Source organism: Protopterus annectens, chromosome 13.part0, assembly GCF_019279795.1.
Source record: "Protopterus annectens isolate FY-2018-M chromosome 13.part0, PAN1.0, whole genome shotgun sequence".
Taxonomy (NCBI): Eukaryota; Metazoa; Chordata; order Ceratodontiformes; family Protopteridae; genus Protopterus; species Protopterus annectens.
The window spans coordinates 1,196,597,902-1,196,618,654 of record NC_056747.1 but is presented as its reverse complement, the minus strand read 5'-3'; the positions used below and the strand labels follow the sequence as shown (position 1 = coordinate 1,196,618,654).

At 41.9% G+C, this 20,753-nt stretch overlaps 1 protein-coding gene across 1 annotated transcript in view; it reads right to left on the bottom strand.

Moving 5' to 3' along the window:
• The window catches only part of RNF113A (ring finger protein 113A), a 379,605-nt gene extending 360,784 nt beyond the window's left edge, over nucleotides 1–18,821 (bottom strand). The window contains exon 1 of the mRNA XM_044055201.1: nucleotides 18,677–18,821. Within this exon, the coding sequence (XP_043911136.1) occupies nucleotides 18,677–18,779 (103 nt within the window). The 5' untranslated portion in view covers nucleotides 18,780–18,821. The remainder of the gene's footprint in view (nucleotides 1–18,676) is intronic.
• Nucleotides 18,822–20,753: the final 1,932 nt, after the last annotated feature.

The following is a 20,753-nucleotide window of genomic DNA, read 5'->3' as shown; positions in this document are numbered from 1 at the left end:
TGGCTTTTTTGTTTTATGAATGGACTTGTGATGTTCTAGTCGGTTTATTATTTACTGGTTGGATTTAGCTTTAAATGTGATATTAACATGTGTTATATGAAGCAGTTTGCTGTGAAAGCGCTTACTTTGTCCAAGAAAATATACGTCTCTAGATTTACTCCTACAGCTCTGTTGGTCGAATTGGTGTTTTTAACTTGTAATTGTTTTCCCGTGTGTTTTAGCATCCTTTACTGCTTGGTTGCATTATTTTTATTTTATTACGTGTGTTGTATCGAGAAGACATGGCTGAAGGTACTGATCTTGATTAGGCATACAATCCATGGAGGACCTTGACTGGTTCGTCAGAATGTTTTTCTCGGACTTTGTTGAACATAATTCATTAGTGCTACTAACTGCATCTACGATTCTGGGCAAATCTGAAACAGACTCTGACCTTTCATTTTTTGACCATATTAAGAGAACTGGAGAATAAATCGTTCAAGTACAAGCGACTGCAGTGGCAGCACTTGCATTTAGAGGCAGCGTTGGTGCATAAAGTTGTTCCACGTGGCCTTAATGCCAACTTATGGTGACAGCCACCTGGAGCTTTTAAAGCAATGACAGTCTCTTAATCTTCGACTTGGCCTATTAATTGATTTTAAACGTTTAGAGCTGCAGCTTCTTGAAATTAAAGCCTTGCAACTTGAGATTATGACTAATTCTCTCTCTGAACTGCATAAACGCAGTTTAGATGAGATGTATGATAATGTGACTGCTTATGAAAGCAGGTTACAAATGGCCAAATGTAAGAAACTGTTGAGATCTGACCGATTTTACCAAAGGTCAAGTTTTTTCTTAGCTGCGAGAAACTGATAGGAAATCTGCCATGTCTTCTGTTGATACTGGTACTGTCATTAATGCAGATGTTTCTACAGTTCACAGAGATACAGTTGTCTCAACAGAGTGCTGACACTGCAACGGCTATTACCACGCATATATCTTCTCCTTTGACACAAGGAATGACTTTATGCCTACATCTACAGCTCCTATCGTTTCCCTTCAAGAACCACTTCCTATCCAGGATTTTCAGAAAGGGAGATCAAGGAGCAGATCATCCAAGAAGAGACACTTGAGGTCAGTAACTCAGAACAACATGAACACACGAAACAGGAATGTGGTAACCTGATTTTTACTGTTTCCTCTTATGTTTTAACTGAAGATTAAGTTAACTTATTGAATAAGGGGCTTTCCTTCGTACCAGTTTGTAAGACTGATTTAATGGATGCCATTAATGACTTGAAAACTTTTTGCTCGTAGTGTTACATTACGATTGGTGTTACTCACAGAATGGATTACTGGCATGAATGTTTAAGAAACCTACCATTTTCACACCAGAAACATCCTATAGTTGATGCTTTTGTTAAACTCCTACTGTTTTCACACCAGAAACATCCTATAGTTGATGCTTTTGTTAAACTCTGAGCGTGATTTTAGAAATAACATACAGACCGATTCTAAAGCGATGTTTTATAACCTTTCACCAAGGGAACAACATGCACTTAAGGAGCTTCATAACTGTCCCTTCATTGTAATATGACCCGCAGATAAAGGGGGCAGTGTCGTAATGCATAAAGAGCACTACAAGACTAAAATAAATGACAATGTCGGATGGAGAGATACAAGTTAATTTATAGGTTTCAGGTTGATGGTATCATTAAAAAGGTTGAGCTCCTGTTGTATGACCTTCTTTTGACTGGTGTTATTAATCAATATTTATATGAATATTTTTGTGTTGAAAATCCTTTGGTTCCTCATCTTTATGGACTACCGAAAAGTCAAAGATTGTAGAGACCCTCCAATGTGTTCTATTGTTTCTAGTAGGGGTTGGGTAACTGAACCCCTCTTATTTATTATTTATTTGTAGTTTGATTACCGAGGAAGTCCACTGGGTCAGAGTGACCAGTTTTCAGTGGAGGCCTGGGAGAAAAGCTCCAAGATACATAATACAGATAAGGTACAGAAATACACTGATGTCAGTCTTACATAATATGGAAACAGTTACAAGTAAGTACCTTGAAAATATGCATAATAAGCAGAAAAGCATTGAGTGTGGACTTGTTTATACATTTTCTTTATTTAGTGTATTAGGTGAGATGTTTTATATACATTTAAGTAAAATGAGGAAACACTATACATGCACAATTTCAGAAAAGAAATTAGTAATGGAAAGCTATATACAATATTTACAATGTTGAACAATAAGAAATAAGCAGTTAATAGAAAAAGGAGAGCAAAGAAAATGCTCGTGGGAGCATAGCTGAAGGAGAGTTATTGAGGTTATCGATAGCTAATGGAGAAGGGAGAGCTTAGAAAATGCTCGTGGGAGCATAGCAGAAGGAGTTCTTGAGGTCTTAGGAACCTGAGGGGGGAAACCCCCAGGAGCATACCTGAAGGAGAGTTGTTGAGGGCTTAGGAACCAGAGTGGGAAAAAAAACCCCAGGGGAATGGACTAAGGAAGATTAGGTTGGACGGTGGCAATTGCATTTCTATTTTGTGGCCAGGTGTTTGGTAAGCTGAGTTTTGAAGTTTTCTAAGTTTGGGAAGATTCTTAGAGAGGGAGGAAGGGAATTCCATTTTTTTGCCTAGAGAGACAGCGAGGAGAAGTTGGCCTGCTGTACTTTTGGGTTTGGGGATAGCAATTAGGTTTTGATGCTTGGATCTGAGAGTTATACTGGGGGTGTAATGGGGGAGGATATTAGTTAGCGCTGGACACTTAGTTGGGTGATCTAAAAGTCTGTGTGCAGTGGTGAGTTGGAGGAAGTCTAAGTAGTTTGGGAGTTCAAGCCACTTTAGGGATCTTAAGGTAAGGCAGCGATGGATAGAAGGTTTAGATTTAGTAGCAAATTTTGAGATTTTATTATAGCAGTTTTCTAGTTTGGAGGAAATAGAAAAGGATAGGTTAGTTAGCAGGGGGGCTCCATATACTAAGGAAAGCAGTAGACAAGTGGTGGCTAGAGTATTCCTAGTAGTGTAAGAGAGGAAGCGATTGTTACTATACAGCATACCTAGCTTTTGGTGGGTTTTCTTAATATTTTGTTGAATATGGATATCAAACTGGAGATGATCAATAGTAATTTAGTGAAAGGAACCACTTTTATAGCTGAATTAGTTGGACTTAGCACTTTGAAGGCATCTTTGTTGTAGGGGAATGACTTTGTGGGAGGGAAAAGTAGAATTTATGATTTGTTTGCATTGAGAGAGAGGTGGTTTTGGTGCATCCAATTTTCGGTGGTTGAGAAGGCAGTTTGTGTTTTAGACAGCAATTCTGAGAGGTTAGAGGCAGAGCAGACTAAGGTAGAATCATCTGCATACTGAATAATTTTGGAATCGGGAATGGCAGCATGAAAGTTGTTTATGAAGATATTGAAAAGCATGGTCCCTAGGATAGATCCCTGTGGTACGCCAGTTGGGGTAGGTAAGAAGGAAAAAAGTTGAGTACTTCCATTTGACTGTCTGAGTTCTGACAGGTAACTGGAGAACCAGGATATGGTGTTTGGGGAGAGATGGAGCTTTGAGAGGTGATAAAGAAGGTGTTTGTGTGAAACAGTGTTGAATGCTTTGGACAGATCGAGCAGAACAGTGGAGACTAAATGTCCAGATCTCAGGCTAAATTGACTGTTTCTAAGAGAGTAGAGCAGTTACAGTACTATGACCTGGGTGGAAGCCATGTTATGTAGGTGTAAGAAGCTTGTTTTGGGCCAGGTAAGGCATAAGTTGAAGGTGAATGCACTTTAAGGATTTTAGAGATTGGAGAGCAGAGCGATAGGGCAGAGGTTAGAGATGCTGGTGTTTTTGCCTCCTTTATGAAGGGGAAGAATACAGGCTGAGCGCCAGAGTTTCGGGACGTAAGATTTCTCAGTAGATCTGTTGATTACAATACTGATTGGGAGAACTAAGGCTTCAGCAGCACATTTTAGGAAGGCAGAGGGAATGTTGTCAGGAGCATTAGAGCATGGTTTAAGTTTGGATAGAAATCTTTTTATGGAGTTAGTAGAGGCAGGCTTGAAGTCGAACAAGGGGGGGGTTATTAGTGGGGTAGGAAGAGAGGGGCTGGAGAGTTAATGTTGGGGAAGGTCCTGGTCAGGTCAGAAATAGTTTCTAAGAAGAATGAGTTAAAATCAGAGGCTAGATCAAGATCCGATTTGCTTGGGTCAGGACAAGGATTATTTTTGGATCCTGGATTAAGCAGCGAGTTTGATTTCCAGAATTGCTTGGGTTTTTGTTGTTGTTGGACTGGAGTTTGATGTAGTAGGATTTTTTGTCCTTGGTTATTAGCTGTTTTGCTAGGTTACGTTGCTGTATGTATTGGAGAAGGGTATCGGGAAGTTTATCTTTTTGGTAGAGCTTCCAAAGTTTGTCCCTTTGGTGCATAATTTTCTTTGTATCTTTGGATAGCCAAGGAGCAGTATTAGTTTTTACCCTCGTGTCTAAGAGGGACAAGGGAGTTTAGAGTGTCAAGGAAGACAGAGATGAAGTGTTCTACAGCATTGTCAAGGTGGAAGGGAGTTAAGTATTTGCCAATTCTTTTGTTTGAGAATGATGTGGGGTTGAAATTACTGAGGTTACGGGTATAAATATATTGGTGCTGGTGAGAGGAAGAGGTCTGAGTGATGAATGCAAGCTGGGAAATGGGGGCTGATGGAATCAGGAGATGTGCCAGAGCTGGTTATTTTTTAGGATCAGAGACTAAGATCTAGTCTGAAGTGGTACCAGGGGAATTTACTTTGTTGGGTCGGGTGACTGAGTGAATTATCGGAGAGAAGTTATAGAGGTTGATGGATAGGGAGGGAGAGGTGCTATTAATTTTGTTCCAGTCAATATTTACATCTCCTAAAATATAAGTTTCATACTTAAATTTCAGTAGAGGCGCATAGGAGAATATCCTCAAGGGTAGAGATATTGTTACCAGGAGAGATATAAAGGGCTATTATGCAGATATTCTTGTTTTTTTTTCATTTTTAGTGGTCCAGCAGTCAATTCTATGTTCTGGAAATGGAGTTGAGGGGTATTAAGGTGAGGAGGTTGGAGTATACTAAGGCAGAGCCACCCCCTTTCTTATTTGGTCGGTCATTTCTGAGAATATTGAATCCTAGGATCTCAGCATCTGAGATATGGAGTTTGAGCAAAGTTTCAGAGATTGCCAAGATGTCTGGATGGCTGTGGCATAGCCAAGCTTGAAAGTGATGAGCTTTAAGACTCTGGGCGTTCATAGTAAAGATTTTTAGGGTGCTGTGGGAGGAGAAAGGAGGTAGGGGGAAGGTGTTGCAAGTACGGGAACTAGGACAAGGGTTGGGGTGGATATCTCCAGCAAGGGACAGCTTGTTGAAGGTGGTATCCTTTAGCCATTTGAGTTTAAATAATGTGAGTTTTGGAAAACCCAGGAGTAGTTTAGGAGACAGCATCTTAATTGTAGATGAAAAGATTTTAAGGTGGAAAAGGTGAAGTGGGTTGGGCTGTATAAGTGAGGAAGAGATAGAGTAGAAATGTGAGAAGGATTGTAGGTGAAGGTGGAGTTGTAAGGCGGTTATTTTTGTAGGTAATATTACATAAGCAGTGAAGGAGAATGAACTGGTGTAGTAGAGAGGACTTAGGAAGACCAGGAGAAAGCAAGGGGTGCAGAGACAGTGGTGACTTAAGAAATGCATATTGAAAAAAGGAGAATGGTATAAGAGGATAAGGAGAAAGGAGGATGTCTGTGAAACAGTGAAGGTATAGGAGGAGAGAGAGAGAGAGAGAGAAGAGGGCTTTAATTGTATATGGAGGGAGGAAGAAGTGAGAGTTTAAGTGAGAAGGTAGTGATTGGGAGGAAAGGGGAGGGAAACTTCCTATGTTTGGTGGAGGGGGAAGGAAGGAGCTGCTATTGAGTAATTAGGTACGAGGGAGGGGTATGTGATGAATAAGGGTAGGACCCCTGGGGTGGGTGGGATATGGGGGTAGGGGAGCAGAGTGAGCCTGCTTAGATACTGTTGAGTGTATTGAAGAATACAAAGTCATTTTTGAATGACCTATATATGTTTGGTATAGTGATCATACAGACATACTTGCTTTTGGTTACTTTGAACATATCTTTGCTTTTTACAGTTATACCCAATGACTTTGGTGTGGAACATGTTAGGAGTTTGACTATGACAGGATGCATGTCCAACAGTAAAGTTTATTTGGTTTCTGCATTACTTGAGTGGATTCTTGAGAATAACGTTTTTATTTTTTTTTACAAGTTCTTTTTACAGAAGCTTGGAGTTGCCATGGGGACAGTATGTGACCACTCCAATGCCAGTATTGTATTGGCATATTGGGAGTCTGAGCATGTTCACAACAAAACCCCCTTTTCAGATAATCTTTGTTATTATAGAATGTTTTGTGAATGATCTTTTTATTGTCTGGAGGGGCACAGAAGAACTGATGCATCAGTTTATAGATTTACATTCCACCATGACTTTCCTTAGGTTTTATCAGTTTTCCAAGTTCTGTTAACTTTTTAGATGCCTCTGTTAAGATGAAAAGTTAAATAGCCTCAGCACGGCCGTTTATAAGAAACCATGTAAACGTAATAATTTGCTGCATAAATAGAGTATGCATCCACAACATGTATCCAAGAATTTCTTAAAGGGGCAATTTTTGAGAGTGTTACGAGTTTACATGACAATGATATGGAAGCTTGTTTAGTCTTGAATCGTGCAGCTGATGAATGTATTCATAGAGGTTATTCAGAATTTGAAGTACGTGAGATCTTGAATACGGTCTGTGCCTCGAGAGGATCTGTTTGCTCGTCCATACTTTTCTGGGTATGAAGATGGTATACTACGTCCAGACGACATACAAGCTGTTAGGATACCTTTTACTTTTTTTGAGTAACATAGGTGACATATGTAATGTTGTTAGGAAGCCTTGGTCTGTTCTTTTAATGGATCATGGTATAGTGGGTATAGCAGGTCCAGTACCCAAGTTTTCTTTTAGAAATAATCTTTCGCTTACACATCAGCTTTGGTATAAGAACAGTTGTATTAAATCACATATTAATTTTTAGAAGAAAGGCAACTTTTCCTGTCAGAATTGCTCTGCATGTAACACCATTAGTGAATATGTTAAATCTGTTAAAAGGAGGTTCAATCTCAAGCGTTATGCAGACTAATACGAGCAAAGTAGTTTATTATGCTAGTTGCCTAGTCTGTGATTGTTATTATGTAGGAAAACAAACAGTAGTTTGAGAGAGAGAGAATTTTAGAGCATGTTGGTGATATCAAGAAAGGTAAACTGACCAATGTTTTAGCAAAAACGTGTTTGAGTATGGTACTGATCATGCATTTAGGTTTGCAATTTTAGAAGTTTTATATGGAAGCCTCAGGTTTGGAGAGCTTACTAACTTAACTGAATGGGCTGAGCTTAAATGGATTGTCACTTTAAATGCAGACAAGTTTCCAGGCTCGAATGTTTGTGTATCATTGAAACCTGTACTTAAAAATAGGAATCTTCTTCATTAATGTGATAGCATGGTGTACGGCTTTTTTGTTTTATGAATGGACTTATGTGATGACCTAATCCGTTTATTATTGGTTGATTTTAGCTGTGATATTAGCTTGTGTTATATGAAGTCTGATGAAGCAGCAGTTTGCTGTGAAAGCGCTTACTTTGTCCAAGAAAATATACATCTCTAGATTTATTCCTACAGCTGTGTTGGTCGATTTGGTGTTTTTAACTTGTAATTGTTTTCCATGCATTTTATTGACTTCTACTGTTCGGTTACATTATTTTTAAATTTGGCATTCAATACAACACCCCACTTGTGTATAGTTCAAACTGGGCATAAATTCCTACATAACTCACTGGATTGCCAGCTGGCTGACAGACAGGACACAGGAAGTCAGGATCAGGGAGACCACATCAACTCCCCTCCCCTTCCCCCCATTTTCTATATGTGATTGGGGTGTCGCCATCTCTCTCTATTCAATGCCAAACTCCTGCCTTAGTCAACACTCATGCCTGACTGTCTCAAATCTTCTTTCAAACAATCTAATCACCTCTTCTCTGGATGTCCTCGTTTCCTCTTGCCTTTTCAGTCGGTCCCAAATCTTCACCAGTCTGTCTGTTTTTCTACACGTGCCCAAACCACCATAATCTGTTTTTGTTGACCTTTTCTGTAATTGGAGTTACTTTGGCTTCTGCTCTTACATCATTTCTTTGTCTGTTCCACAGAGTGCACCCTACCACCCCCATCACAGGCACTTTCATCTCCATCACTTCTAGATTTCTCAACTGCTCTGTCTTTACTGCCCAGGTTTCTGTACCATACAGCAGTACTGGTCACACCACTTTTTTGTACATCTTACTTTTCAGCTTCTTTGGCATTCTTCTGTCATATACTACACCTGACACTATGCCAGTTGACTGCAGCCCCCGATTCTAGCTTTGACCTACTCTTTCAGACTTCTCTTCTCCTCAATCACCCCTTCCAGAAACTTGAAGCTGTTAACCTATTCCACTCTTTTTCCCTTCAATCTCAATTCCCAGCTTCTTCTGAACTCTCCATTTGCTGTCATTACAACAGTCTTTTCTGTAAGCACTTTCATCCCATGTGCCCTGGTTTTGCATTCCATTCCCCTGTCCTTTGCTGAAGTCCTTGCTCAGAGTCTGCCTTTAAATGCCACGTTGTCTGCATACAGCACCTTTGTTGATCTGTCCTCTCAGACCATTTTTTTTAATGTTGTCCATCACCAGTATGAAGAACAGTGGGCTCAGAGATGAGCCCTAGTGCACACCCAATCCCACTTGGAAACCCTCTGTGAGACCGAACACTGTTCACACTCAAGTCACTGAGACCTTGTGCACAGCTTGCACTAACTCTACCAATGTTTCTAGGACTATGAACCACCACAGGACTGCCCAAATCAGCTTTCTTTGTACCTTATCATATGCCCCCCCCCCCCCGAGTATAGGAATACTCCAGTAGGGCTCTTTCCTCATCTCAAACTATATGTCTCACTGCAAACATTGTGTCAATTGTGCTGCATCCTGATCTGAATCCAAACTGCTCATCTCCCAAATTGCCTTCTACTATTCTGCATATATACTTATCACCCTTTCCAGACCTTTCATGCAATGAGACAGGAGTTTGACACCTCTGTACTGCCCACAGATGTGAATGTTCCCTATGTTCTTGAACACTGGCACCACTATGTTTTTTCTCCATACATGTAGGATACACCTCTCTCTCTCTCCCATACTACTACGTGTACCCTCAGGAGCCATTTCTCCCCCATCTCACCCAGCATCTTTATCATATCTGATATGACCATATCTCTGCCTGCTGCTTTCCCAGACTTCAATTTTCCTTACTGCTGTTCTTACTTCTGCTATGGTGGGCTCCCTCTTCTTCTATCATACTGTGTGTCTGCGGCAGAACAGCTTTGGTGGCATTTTATTCATTCAGAAGCTGCTGGTAGTACTTTTTCCATCTGCCTTTGATGTCCTGTGGGCTGGTGAGCAGGTTGTTGCTGGCATCTCTTATGAAGGCTGTCTGACCATCTTCTTTATCATTTTGTTTTTGCCTTGGAACCTGATAGAGTTTTTGTCCCATCTACCAACTTACTTTCTAGAAGCAGGCAGAACCCCTCTGATGCCTTGTTCTTTGGCTAACAAAGAGGCTGAGAGCAGTTGCAATAACAACCAGTAATCCTTCATAACCTGGTCTGTCTTTTCTATCTCCCACTTTTTCCTGCACTCCTTTCTTTTGATGACTTCCTGGACTTCTGTACTCCACCATCAGTTTTCCTTTTGTACCTTACTTCCACACCTGGCTTGGCCACTTATCTGACTTGTAGTCCTCATACATGCTGGTTTGAAGCACTGCCATTCTTCAAATCCACTTATTTCCCCTTCTTCTTGGGGTGCTACAGCCCCGAGTAATTCCTTGAACTGTTCCGCTTTCTCTCCATTCAACTTCCAGGTCATCAGCCTGGCCTCTGTAGACCTCAGAATCTTCTCGGACCACTGCTTCAAGCAGATTGTGGTAACCAGTGGTTCTTACTGTGGGCTGACTGTTTCACTGGGGATGACTATGCAACTGAAGGTTCTACCACAGTGCTCTTTCTTTACTAGGAAGAAGTCTACCAGAGTTGAATGCTGGCCACTCTTGTATGTGATCTTGTGACCGTCTCTCTTTCTGAACCATGTGTTGGGTACTATCAAACCATTTGCCAGACTGAAGTCTAGAGTGGCCTCTCTCCTTTATTGGTGTTACCCCACTCATGTGGACCCAGGCAGTCCTCCTATCCTGTTCTATCTATTCCATCAGGCAGTCCTCATATCCTGATCTATTCCGGCATGTGCATTCAGTTCAACCATTATCAACACCAATTCCTGCTGTCCTGCTTTATCTGGTAGGTCCTGCAAATGCAGTCTAAATGCTCTCTTTTCATCACTATCACAACCCTGCTGTGGGGCATAGGCTGAGATTATGAATACTAACCCATCTGGTTGGAGTCTGACTGCTAGGAGACTGTCACTAACTCCGATAACATCCCTTAGTGTCTTTGAAGCTTCTCCATCACCACAATTCCTACACCACTTCTAGCCTGTCTTCTTCCCGAGTAGAAGACTCTGAATGCCAATCCAAGTGGTTTTGCTGCACTGCCCTTCCACTTTGTATCCTGGACATATAGGATGTCCAGCCTCCTCCTTACCACCATGTTATCCACTTCCAGGCTTCGTCCTGTCAGTGAACCTACACTGAGTGTAGCAATTCTTAGTTCATGTTTGGCAGGTTAATTGGTTTTATGTCTAGCTTTCGCTTAACAGAGCTATCCCAGGTAACCCATGCTGGACAAATGGACACCAGCCAGTAACTTACTGACCAAATGCTACTGGGTTTTATGACTGGCGCACACCCCCTCCCACCATTAGCATGGGTCCCTCGCACAGGTTGGAATAGGCCGGGCCCTCAACACACATCACCTGCAAATACTCATGCCCTTTTGGTCACATTAGTCAACATGACTAAATCACCTACAGTCACATTTTACATAAGTGGAGTATGCCATGGCGCTCAGTTTGTGATCTGTGTTCTCCCATCATGAGGATACTACAAACCACAGTAGATGCCCAAAGTGATTGTTTTATGCAACTTCCACCCCCTATACGGCATCATGTATATAGTCTGTGCTGCACCCACACCTTCATTCTTTAAAGAGTTTGAGATGGAAACAACATGTTTTTATGAAGATGGAAGGAACTCAGAGAGACACAGGGAGAACATGCAAATTCTAAACATGCATTGGTCGGAGGTCGGGATCGGACCTTGCACCTGGAAGGCAAGACGTTAACCATCAAGCCAAATGGGAAAACCGCATCCACTAGGATCGGTCACCAGTAGAGTACCACAGGGCTACGTGCTGGTACCACTATTTGGCATCTACATCTTGGAGGTAAAAGCTAATGTCAAGGGCCTGACAGACACTCTTCAGCAATTTAAATAAGCTCTCAAAAATATGGCAGATATAACACGATTACTCTGCAATGCAGCCGAATAAAAACTGCTCTAAATAGTCTTCCTATACATTTTTACCTTCTACCAAACTAAGCAACATTCAAATGTTTTAACATGTCATTTAAGTGTGTTCTCTAAACACTTCATAGCAATCAAATGTAGTATTTCTCACAATTCATGGTTTATATTTCCTCATCGATTATTTACTGTATACAAACTACAGTTTTCTGTGATGTACATTTATAATTTGGTATCCTATATATTTAATGTTTTGCTCTCTGTGCAATATATTATATAACAAATTCTCAGGTTCATTAGTGGATATAGGATACCAGCCAATTCTCTACTCCTGAATTCAGATACCTGGCTAACCTCCCTACCCAGTTCCCTCTCTCCTTGGGGGCCACTGTATCTTGGGGGGGGGGGGTATCTTATAGCAAGCACTTATAAAACGAAGCACTAGACCCTCCTGTACTGTACAGAAGGACAAGGCTCTCTATTCAACCTTACCAACCATCCAGTAAAACATTTCACTGTACCTAACCAGGCATGTCCAAAGGGCAGTTTCAGGTGTACTCTCTGTCCAACTGGTGAATCTGGGCATTTTGAGGCAATGTTACAACTGCCTCATGTACACAGACAACACCCTCCTCCTACCACCAAACACTACTACAGGCGAGAGATGCAATTATACAGCCAAACTGGAGGCTAAGCTCTCTCAACCCAAGACTGGATCAAACAGTCAAGAGGAGAAGGGAAATACTTGCATCACACCACCAGTCTCACATAAACCCATTAAAGGAGCACTGGAAAAAAACACACAAATACATGAAAACATACTCTGAGACTAAATAAAAATCGGCAAAACTAACAGAAACCTCCAAAGCAAACATCCAAGCAACCTCCACCCCCAACACAAACCATGAAACACATACTTCACAAAACCAGTGTGTCATGCAATCACAGCCCTTAAGGCAAAATAACATACCCAACATACTAGTAATAGGCGACTCTATAGTCAGGCACACTGACGTCCCACTCACTAGGCTGAATAAGGAGAAGGTTACGGATAAGCTGCTTGTCGGGCGCCAGGATCTGCCACATAACACAAGCACTCAGGTCACTACAGAAGTACAAATATGACTCTGCCATTGTCCATGTTGGTGTGAATGACCTGAGCCGTACCTCTCTGGACTACATGAAAAGAGAGATGGAAGAGCTCTCTGATCACGTAGCCCAGGCCAGTATGACCCTGACCCTGAGTAACATCCTGCCCTCACCAAGAATGATACCGTGGTATAAAGAAAAAATTCTCAATTTCAACAGTTGGCCAAGTTTCTGGTGTCATTCAAAGGGGATCCTGTGTCTGTCCACCTGGGATGACATGCTCGACAAGCCACGCTGCTTCGCTAGAGACAGCTTGCACAAATCACCCTTAGGCTTTCGAATACTGGCCAAGGCTCTTGCCACCCCCATAGTGCCTTTTTTAGGCAAGGCTCAAAAGACAAACCTACCATCGTAAATAGCACAAGTAACAAAAAACTGAAGGTAGTGCTACTCAATGCCAGAAGTCTGAACCTCAAAATGCATGCACTCGAGGCACTCCTCAGTATGGAGAAAATCTATATATGTGCAGTAACAGAAACCTGGTTTAAGGCTCCAGAGAGCACCCCAGCACTACCAGGCTAGAAGTCGTACCATACATTTTGGCCACAGAACCCAAACCGAAATACAAAAGGTGGGGGCGTATCCATATTCATCAAGGATACCCACACCTCCAGGTTAGTGGCACAGCACGATGCTTCAGAGATCATCCACGTGCAACTAACAATGGGCAAAACTGCAATTCAAATTGTAGCTTGCTACAGATCACCCATCATGTCCCAGGACCCCCATTCCACGTTCCTCGAAACACTGGGAAACAGAGGTCCTACCAAACACCCTAATACTGGGTGATTTTAAATTATCCAAACATTAACTGGGAGAACTACTCTAGTACCAACTCCCTTGACCAACATTTCCTAGAATTTATAAACTCAAACACCCTGGTCAACACTCCCACAAGAGGTGACAACATATTGGACCTGGTCTTCACCAACATGGGCGATCGGTTTTCCACACGGAGGTCAACCCCTCACTGGTTACATCCGACCATAAACAAATCACTTTGGATATCCACATTCCGCCCCCACCCCCGGACAAGAAAACCACAGTGAAAAACTTTTCAAAAGCAAACTTCACTTTACTTAAGACAGAGGTGCAAAGTTTCAAAGCCCCCATGCTGAAGGATAACGCTGTCCAAGCTGCAAAAATCTTTACTAATGCATTCTATGGGCACCTACAAGAATGCATGGATCATGCCATCCCAAGCAAGCCAAGACTCACTCCACCAAGAAAAGGAAACCAGTCTGGTGGACTCCTGCCATAAACAATCTATACAACAGAAGGAGGAAACTAGTACAGAAGACAGTAAAATCCCAAGAAGGGAAGACATCCCTGATCAGTATCAGCACGAAACTACGATCCCTCATAAAATCATCCAAGGCGAGCTTTGAAAGAAAAATTGCCAAGGACTCCAAAGATAACCACACGGCATTCTTTAGCTATGTCAAGAATCTAAGTGGCAATGCTCAGATCTGCTCAGAGTTAGTGCAGAATGGCACAAAATACACTGAACCGACCGATATCGCCAACATCCTGGCAGACAGGTTCAGCTCAAACTTCACCCCCTCACCCCCAAGAGGGCCCATAACCATACCAGAAGAATGTAGAGTCCCTGAAATCAGACACTCAGATTAAAGCAGCCCTCTCCAAAGCCAAAAACACAGCATCAATGGGACCAGATGGTGTCCCAGGCTGGAGCTCAAACTTCACCCCCCCCCTCACCCCCAAGAGGGCCCATAACCATACCAGAAGAATGTAGAGTCCCTGAAATCACAGACACTCAGGTTAAAACAGCCCTCTCCAAAGCCAAAAACACAGCATCAATGGGACCAGATGGTGTCCCAGGCTGCGTCCTACATGAGCTCAAAGACAAACTAACCCCTCACCTAAACACACTGTTCAAACTCAGCCTCTCCACAGGCTACGTACCCACAGAGTGGCACACAGCAGCGGTTATTCCGCTCCACAAAGGTGGAGCCACAAAAGACCCTGAGAACTATCGTCCTATAAGCCTGAAGGCTATGGAGCGCATCATCATGGAACTCATTAACAGAGACACTGGGAACCTCCAAACACTGGACCCTACCCAGTTCGGCTTTGTTGAGGGAAGATCATGTTTTGAACCTGGTGGACTTCTTTGAGACAGTTACCAAGGCTATAGATGAGGGAAAGGTGGTACACACAGCCTACCTAGACATCGCAAAGGCCTTCGACACCATTCCCCATTCTGGTATTACAGACAAGTTCACCAGCCTGAACATAAACCCCTACGTCACAAGACGGGTTGCCAACTGGCTCACTGACAGAACTCACATGTTGAGAGTGGCAGGAGCTAGGTCCGACTAAATCGGTTACAAGTGGAGTTCCCCAGGGCTCAGCCCCAGAACCCCTCCTGTTCGGCATATACTTCTCAGAGGTACAGGCAAGCATAGGAGGACTATGATTGACCAAGTTCGCAGACTACTGCAAACTAGGGGCTATAACTGACTCTCCGGCTGACACAGACATCCTCCAAAAGGGTCTCACTGAGACGGATACCTGGTGTCAAAATCATGGCCTCAAGCCAAATGCCAAAAAGTGCATGGTCATCCCCTTCGGAAAAAAAGTACCCACAAACTAACACATAGGTGGTAGTCCCCTAAATACAGAAGATGTAATAAGGGATCTGGGGACCCAAGTAGATAGTAATCTCAACTTTGATAATCACATTGCCAAAGTGGTTAGAAAATCCTTCTACATAGCCCACCTAATCACAAAAGGGTTTGCATCCAGATCAAAAGAGGTCATTGTACCCCCTCTACTCATCAGACCCATCATAGAGAACAACGCCCCATTTGGGATGTACCTTACAAGACACCTGCAACAGCTGGAAAGACCACAGAAGTACCTCACCAAGAGGATCACTGGCCTCAAACAGATGCCCTATGCAGCTCGACTGAAGGAATTACAGCTGTACTCGGTTGCATACCGCCTAATCAGAGGTGATCTCTGCCTGACATACAAGGCCATGTCCAACCCAAAATTGATTTACATGCCCGCCTAAAGAAAACCTTATCCTCACGAGCCACACGCTCTAGGGATCAAAACCTCACCACAACAATAAATAGTACGTGCTGGAGGGCTAGATTCCGGTCCCAGAGACTTTCCATGCTTTGGAACAAGATCCCAATCGGCGAAATTGAAGTGTATTAACCCACCAGATGCGCAGTAGCAAGCCCCTCCCAAACCCCGCCTGCGAGCATTTTTGATTGATTGAAAGATGCCACCATAACACAAGGTAATATAGTTCTATAAACAGAAAACATTATACGCGTATTCAAATCCACCAAAAGGTAATTGCACAAAAAATTAGATTATAAATAAAATATTGTATGCATAACATAAAAAACGCAGATGCGATTGCTGTGAAAACATTTTTTTTTATTTTGCAAATCAGTGCAAAAGTACAAAGGCAAGTACTGTTTGTATAGTTACATTTAGAAACAGAAAACATGGTACGCATCTCATTTTTCAATGGAGTCTTCTAAAGACTGCGTGGTTTTCTGGCAAATCACTGATGATTGCACTTACTGAAGAATACCACACATTTGACGTTGCTAAGATACAGTTAGCCCACTAATGGCTTTTAGGTTTATGACACCAAGATTAAAAACCTTTCCCTATTTCTTTGGCCCCCTGCACGTATCATTGGAGACTTTGTCCACAGTTCTTGCATTAAGAAATTGAGCGGTAGGAGGATAATGGGGAAATCATGATGTCATGTGATACGACCATCCATTCGGTACTGTCACAATATTCTAACAACCTAAATCTGAGCCCACACTGTAATGCTGTGAGGCATTTCTGTCCACAGGCACACACTGACAATGGGGACAAACGAGTTTGAAAAATACAGACCTGCAGTGGGTGTGACTCATGATATATCGTGAAAAAAAACCAGAAATGCTCCTCTTTCCAAATTCGTTAGGATCAGTCTGTTAACATTTGTAATGCTGTGAGGCATGCATGGGGAAAAAGGCTTTGTAAAAACAGGAACATCTGCTGTAAATTGAGCATGTGGTTAGGCTTCTCCGTAAACATTTTGTGGCAACACTTACGTTTGCTGATGAGGCAGAAGCATGTCTGCCCTTGTTCCAGATAACAGCAGACATTCTCTGAAACAAACAGAACTACAGGGACAGTAGGACCACTTTATATAGAGAAAATGAAGATCATAGAACAATTTGCTGCCTGCATGTTAAGGATGTGTCAGGAGGTTTTGACTAGATGCAACACCATGTTAATGTTATATTATTTGAATGGAAAGACCATTAGCATGTCATTGCCGTTGTTAATCCCCGCTCTCCTGCATGTCAATCAAGGTGGGCACGCCCATTCCTGCGCAAACTCCGTGGTGGGTTAATACACTTCAATTTCGCCTCCCAATCTACATCAGGCAGAGCTCCTCACTAACACTCTTCAAAAGAAATCTTGACGAGTGGATGGGAAACAGAAAGTTTACTTCGTGGATCACTTCAGTGGCTCTGCTGGACAGAAGCACAGGGAACTAATCTAAGGGGGCAGTGAAAGCCAACACATTCTGGCTAGGCTTATAAATGCCTTCGGGCAGATAACCTAGTACCTACCTATGTAACATATCAATGATAGAAGACCCCTTGTCCATCTAAGCTACAACTCCCCACAACTGAAGTTGAGGAGCACATAAACTGGGGCTGTCGCACTATGGCTACCTGGGGTTCTCTCTTTAAGCTCTACATCCCTACTAATGTACTAGTTTGTCACCTAAATGGAACATGCAACAACACTGCAAAGGAAATCCCTCTACCTCTTTTCCTGCTCAGCTCATCATGGCCCGATTATCATTCCAAGATTTTTTTTTACACCATCGACTTCACATTTTCTTTTAGCTTCTTTTGCTTAGGGTTCTCTGGTCACACAGCCAGTGGACTCCATCTCTTAGATTTCACCCCTCCCCCTTATGTAGATTCTCTACATAAATACCCTATGCCTGAAAGAACAACTTTAAAGTGCCAACACGAGAAGGGATCTAATGGCCATCAAAGGGACATGGAAGCAAGAAAAATACCATCAAATGGGACTAAAACACTGTACAGACTGATAAGAACAGAGAAGCAATGCATATAATTTAACTAATAAAAGAAAGCCAGCAATACATATTATAATTAATATTCCATTACATTAAATACAAACTAACAGGTTCAATGAAAGCGGAAATCAAAACTGAAGCACACCCTCCAAAATCAGTAATTTCGTTGACTGAAGGGTTGCTAGAAATCTCTGTACTGAGACATAATGCTGCTGTCCTCACCACTTATCATTTAAAAAAAAAGAAAATGCCCCTGTATTACACAGACATTATTTTCAACCACTATCGATAAAATTATCTTTAGAGAAACACTTTCCTCGAAGTATGTTTTGTATGGAGTCATACAGTTCTGTTTTCTTCTTTATTTTAAGTAACTGAGCTTACATATGAACCTATGAAATGCTCAGAAAAAAACTGAGCTGCATGCATGTCTACACCTCTCAGAAGTGCTAATCGCTCAAAAAGGGGGCTAGGCAAATGCAATACTGCTAGCAGCCACAAGTACAATTTCATTACTAAACTCTTAAGTGCTTGGGCCTCCAACTCCATTAGTTTTACTGTAAGGCTATTTCCGACGACAAAGCCACTGGTGGTGGGAGGTCACATTTTGAAACGATAGGGGGAGGGACAAAAGCAGCGGTAGTACAATGTAAACGCTGTTAAGCGTAAAATAGACATGTAACACGCTTGCGCTTTTGGAAACAACAAAACTAATCCAATAAAAGCACAGTCTCAATGGATTTCCTGCCCAAACTAAATTGTCTTTCTAGCCGTGAACGTCAGTGCCAGACCCCCGTAGCAATACACAGAGGAGGAGTCTGCTGCCCACAGCTACCGGTCACTTAGGCGCCTCCTCAGATTAAGCCACCTTTATATCTATTTACCTTCATCGCTTCCGCTGGCTCTCCGTTTCCGAGCTGCGAATTTTTTATTCGATTTCTTAAATAAAAATGTACAAGTAGGTTTAGTATCTGAATTATCCGCCATTTTAATACGAACACTTTCAACAAAACAAGAATAACTAAACAGGGATCAGCGTAACTACCAGTAAACTACAACGAAATACTTTGTTGCCATCTGCAGTCCACAATGTGAACTACGGGACATTATAAATGAAAACGATAACGTAATGTGTTTATGTTAGCGACATAATGCTCAACTGTCCCTAACTTTGTTTTACATTATGGGAAAATGTTCCTTGTATTTTTTAATTATACGTCTCAACCCGTACATATTTTCGCAGAACGTCCAGATTTTTGATGCATATTGTGACGATTGGGGAAAGATGGGCGAAGGCTGCCAGCCTAGTCAAATAGAATTTGATATATAATTATTGACATTTGTAAATGTAAAATACAGGCGTATTTTCTTGATAATAAATGTAAAATACAGGTATGTTTCTTGAGTGTAAAGAAAACACTGTAAAATGTGAACTACAAGATTGTTACAACATTGCCCCCTTGCTGTAAAGAAAAATAAGTCAAGCCTTTCAAATTGAAATGATTTTACGACATTCTTTGATCTCTAAAGTTGGTTCCGGTCAGGCTGGCTGAAGACATTCTGTCTATTGTGTTAACTAAGGACTAATTGCTTGAGTTGTTGTTTTGGCGTTTTTGGTTAGGGGTTGCCACAGCAGACCTCTGGTCCACTAATGATTGGTAGTAGATTTTTTACAAGTGCCAGCTCAATGCCCAACCTTCAACGAAGGCACGCCCATTCAACACATGTCTTTTGAACATCACTCTACTGCAGGGAGGACATGCAGACTCCACACAGAAGGCACTCCAGCTGAGAATCGAACGGGAGAACCTCTTGATGTGAGGCAACAAAGCTACCGCTGCACCACCGTGGCTGACAAAGTGTCTATGTGAAATGCCTTTTAGTGTTGTAGTCTCCTGTGCAGGTGTTAGCTTGCTAAATAATGGAGTTTCTATTATGCTGGGAACTCAGAGCAGGTGTCAAGATGATGCAATACGAATATTGGGAAAACCTAAGTGTCAAAAATTATGTAATTTTGGGAGGGTCTTAGAGACATGTTTGTTAGTAATGTTTAAATACTATTTCACACAAGAGACAGGGAAGCATTTTGACTTTGGACATCTAACCCAGCACTGCTTATGCTCTTTATGTATGTAAGTAGGATTGTAGCACTGTGTTTTCTCTTAAGATTAGCTAAAGATTCGAAAGTTAGATTAAGTATTTTTCTGTGTAATCAGATCTTTCCTACAATATTATTTTAAGTTTCTGTGTGATCTCTGAACTCTTAGATATCTCTGTGGTGTAGTAGTTTTGTCTTTTGTTTTAATTATTTATTATTATTTTTAAAACCTTCTACCTGTGGCTGCTTTGTGTAGAGATAAGCTCTAGAATACATTGCATATTTATAGAGGTTATTGTAATAGGCCACTCTAAAATAAACCTTGACTGTTAGTCATGCTACCGTTGAATATTAATATTGCACAGTAATAATTGGACACCCTTTTAAGGGCCTTTTAGTAGCTGATATTATTAACTGGGTGGTGGCAGTAATTACTACCGTATAGTCTGGGTAAAGGGGCACAGCTGGAGAATCTGTGTCAGCCTTTCCCAGGAGTGTCTGTGAAGGTGTATAAATACTTATCTCAAAGTGTGTGTGTGTTATGCCATATACTTGGCAGGGACACGAAGCACTGGTTGGACAGGGAGGGTACTGGAGGTTCTAGCTTGCCCAGTTAGGCTGAGACCTGGACCCTATAGCTGTGCCAGTGGGGAGTCTTGTTGGAATCTGGTGAGCAAGGTAGCAGCCAGCCCCAGACTGACTGTGATCTCTGTGTGCACTTAAGGGAAATTGTACTTTACTGTGTGTATTAGTTATCCTTTCCTCTTCTAGGAGACGACCTCCCAGGTGTTAGTGGTATGGATTGAGGCTCCTTGATTGCTGGGCCAGGGCACGGTTGTCACACATATTTTTGACCATTTTTC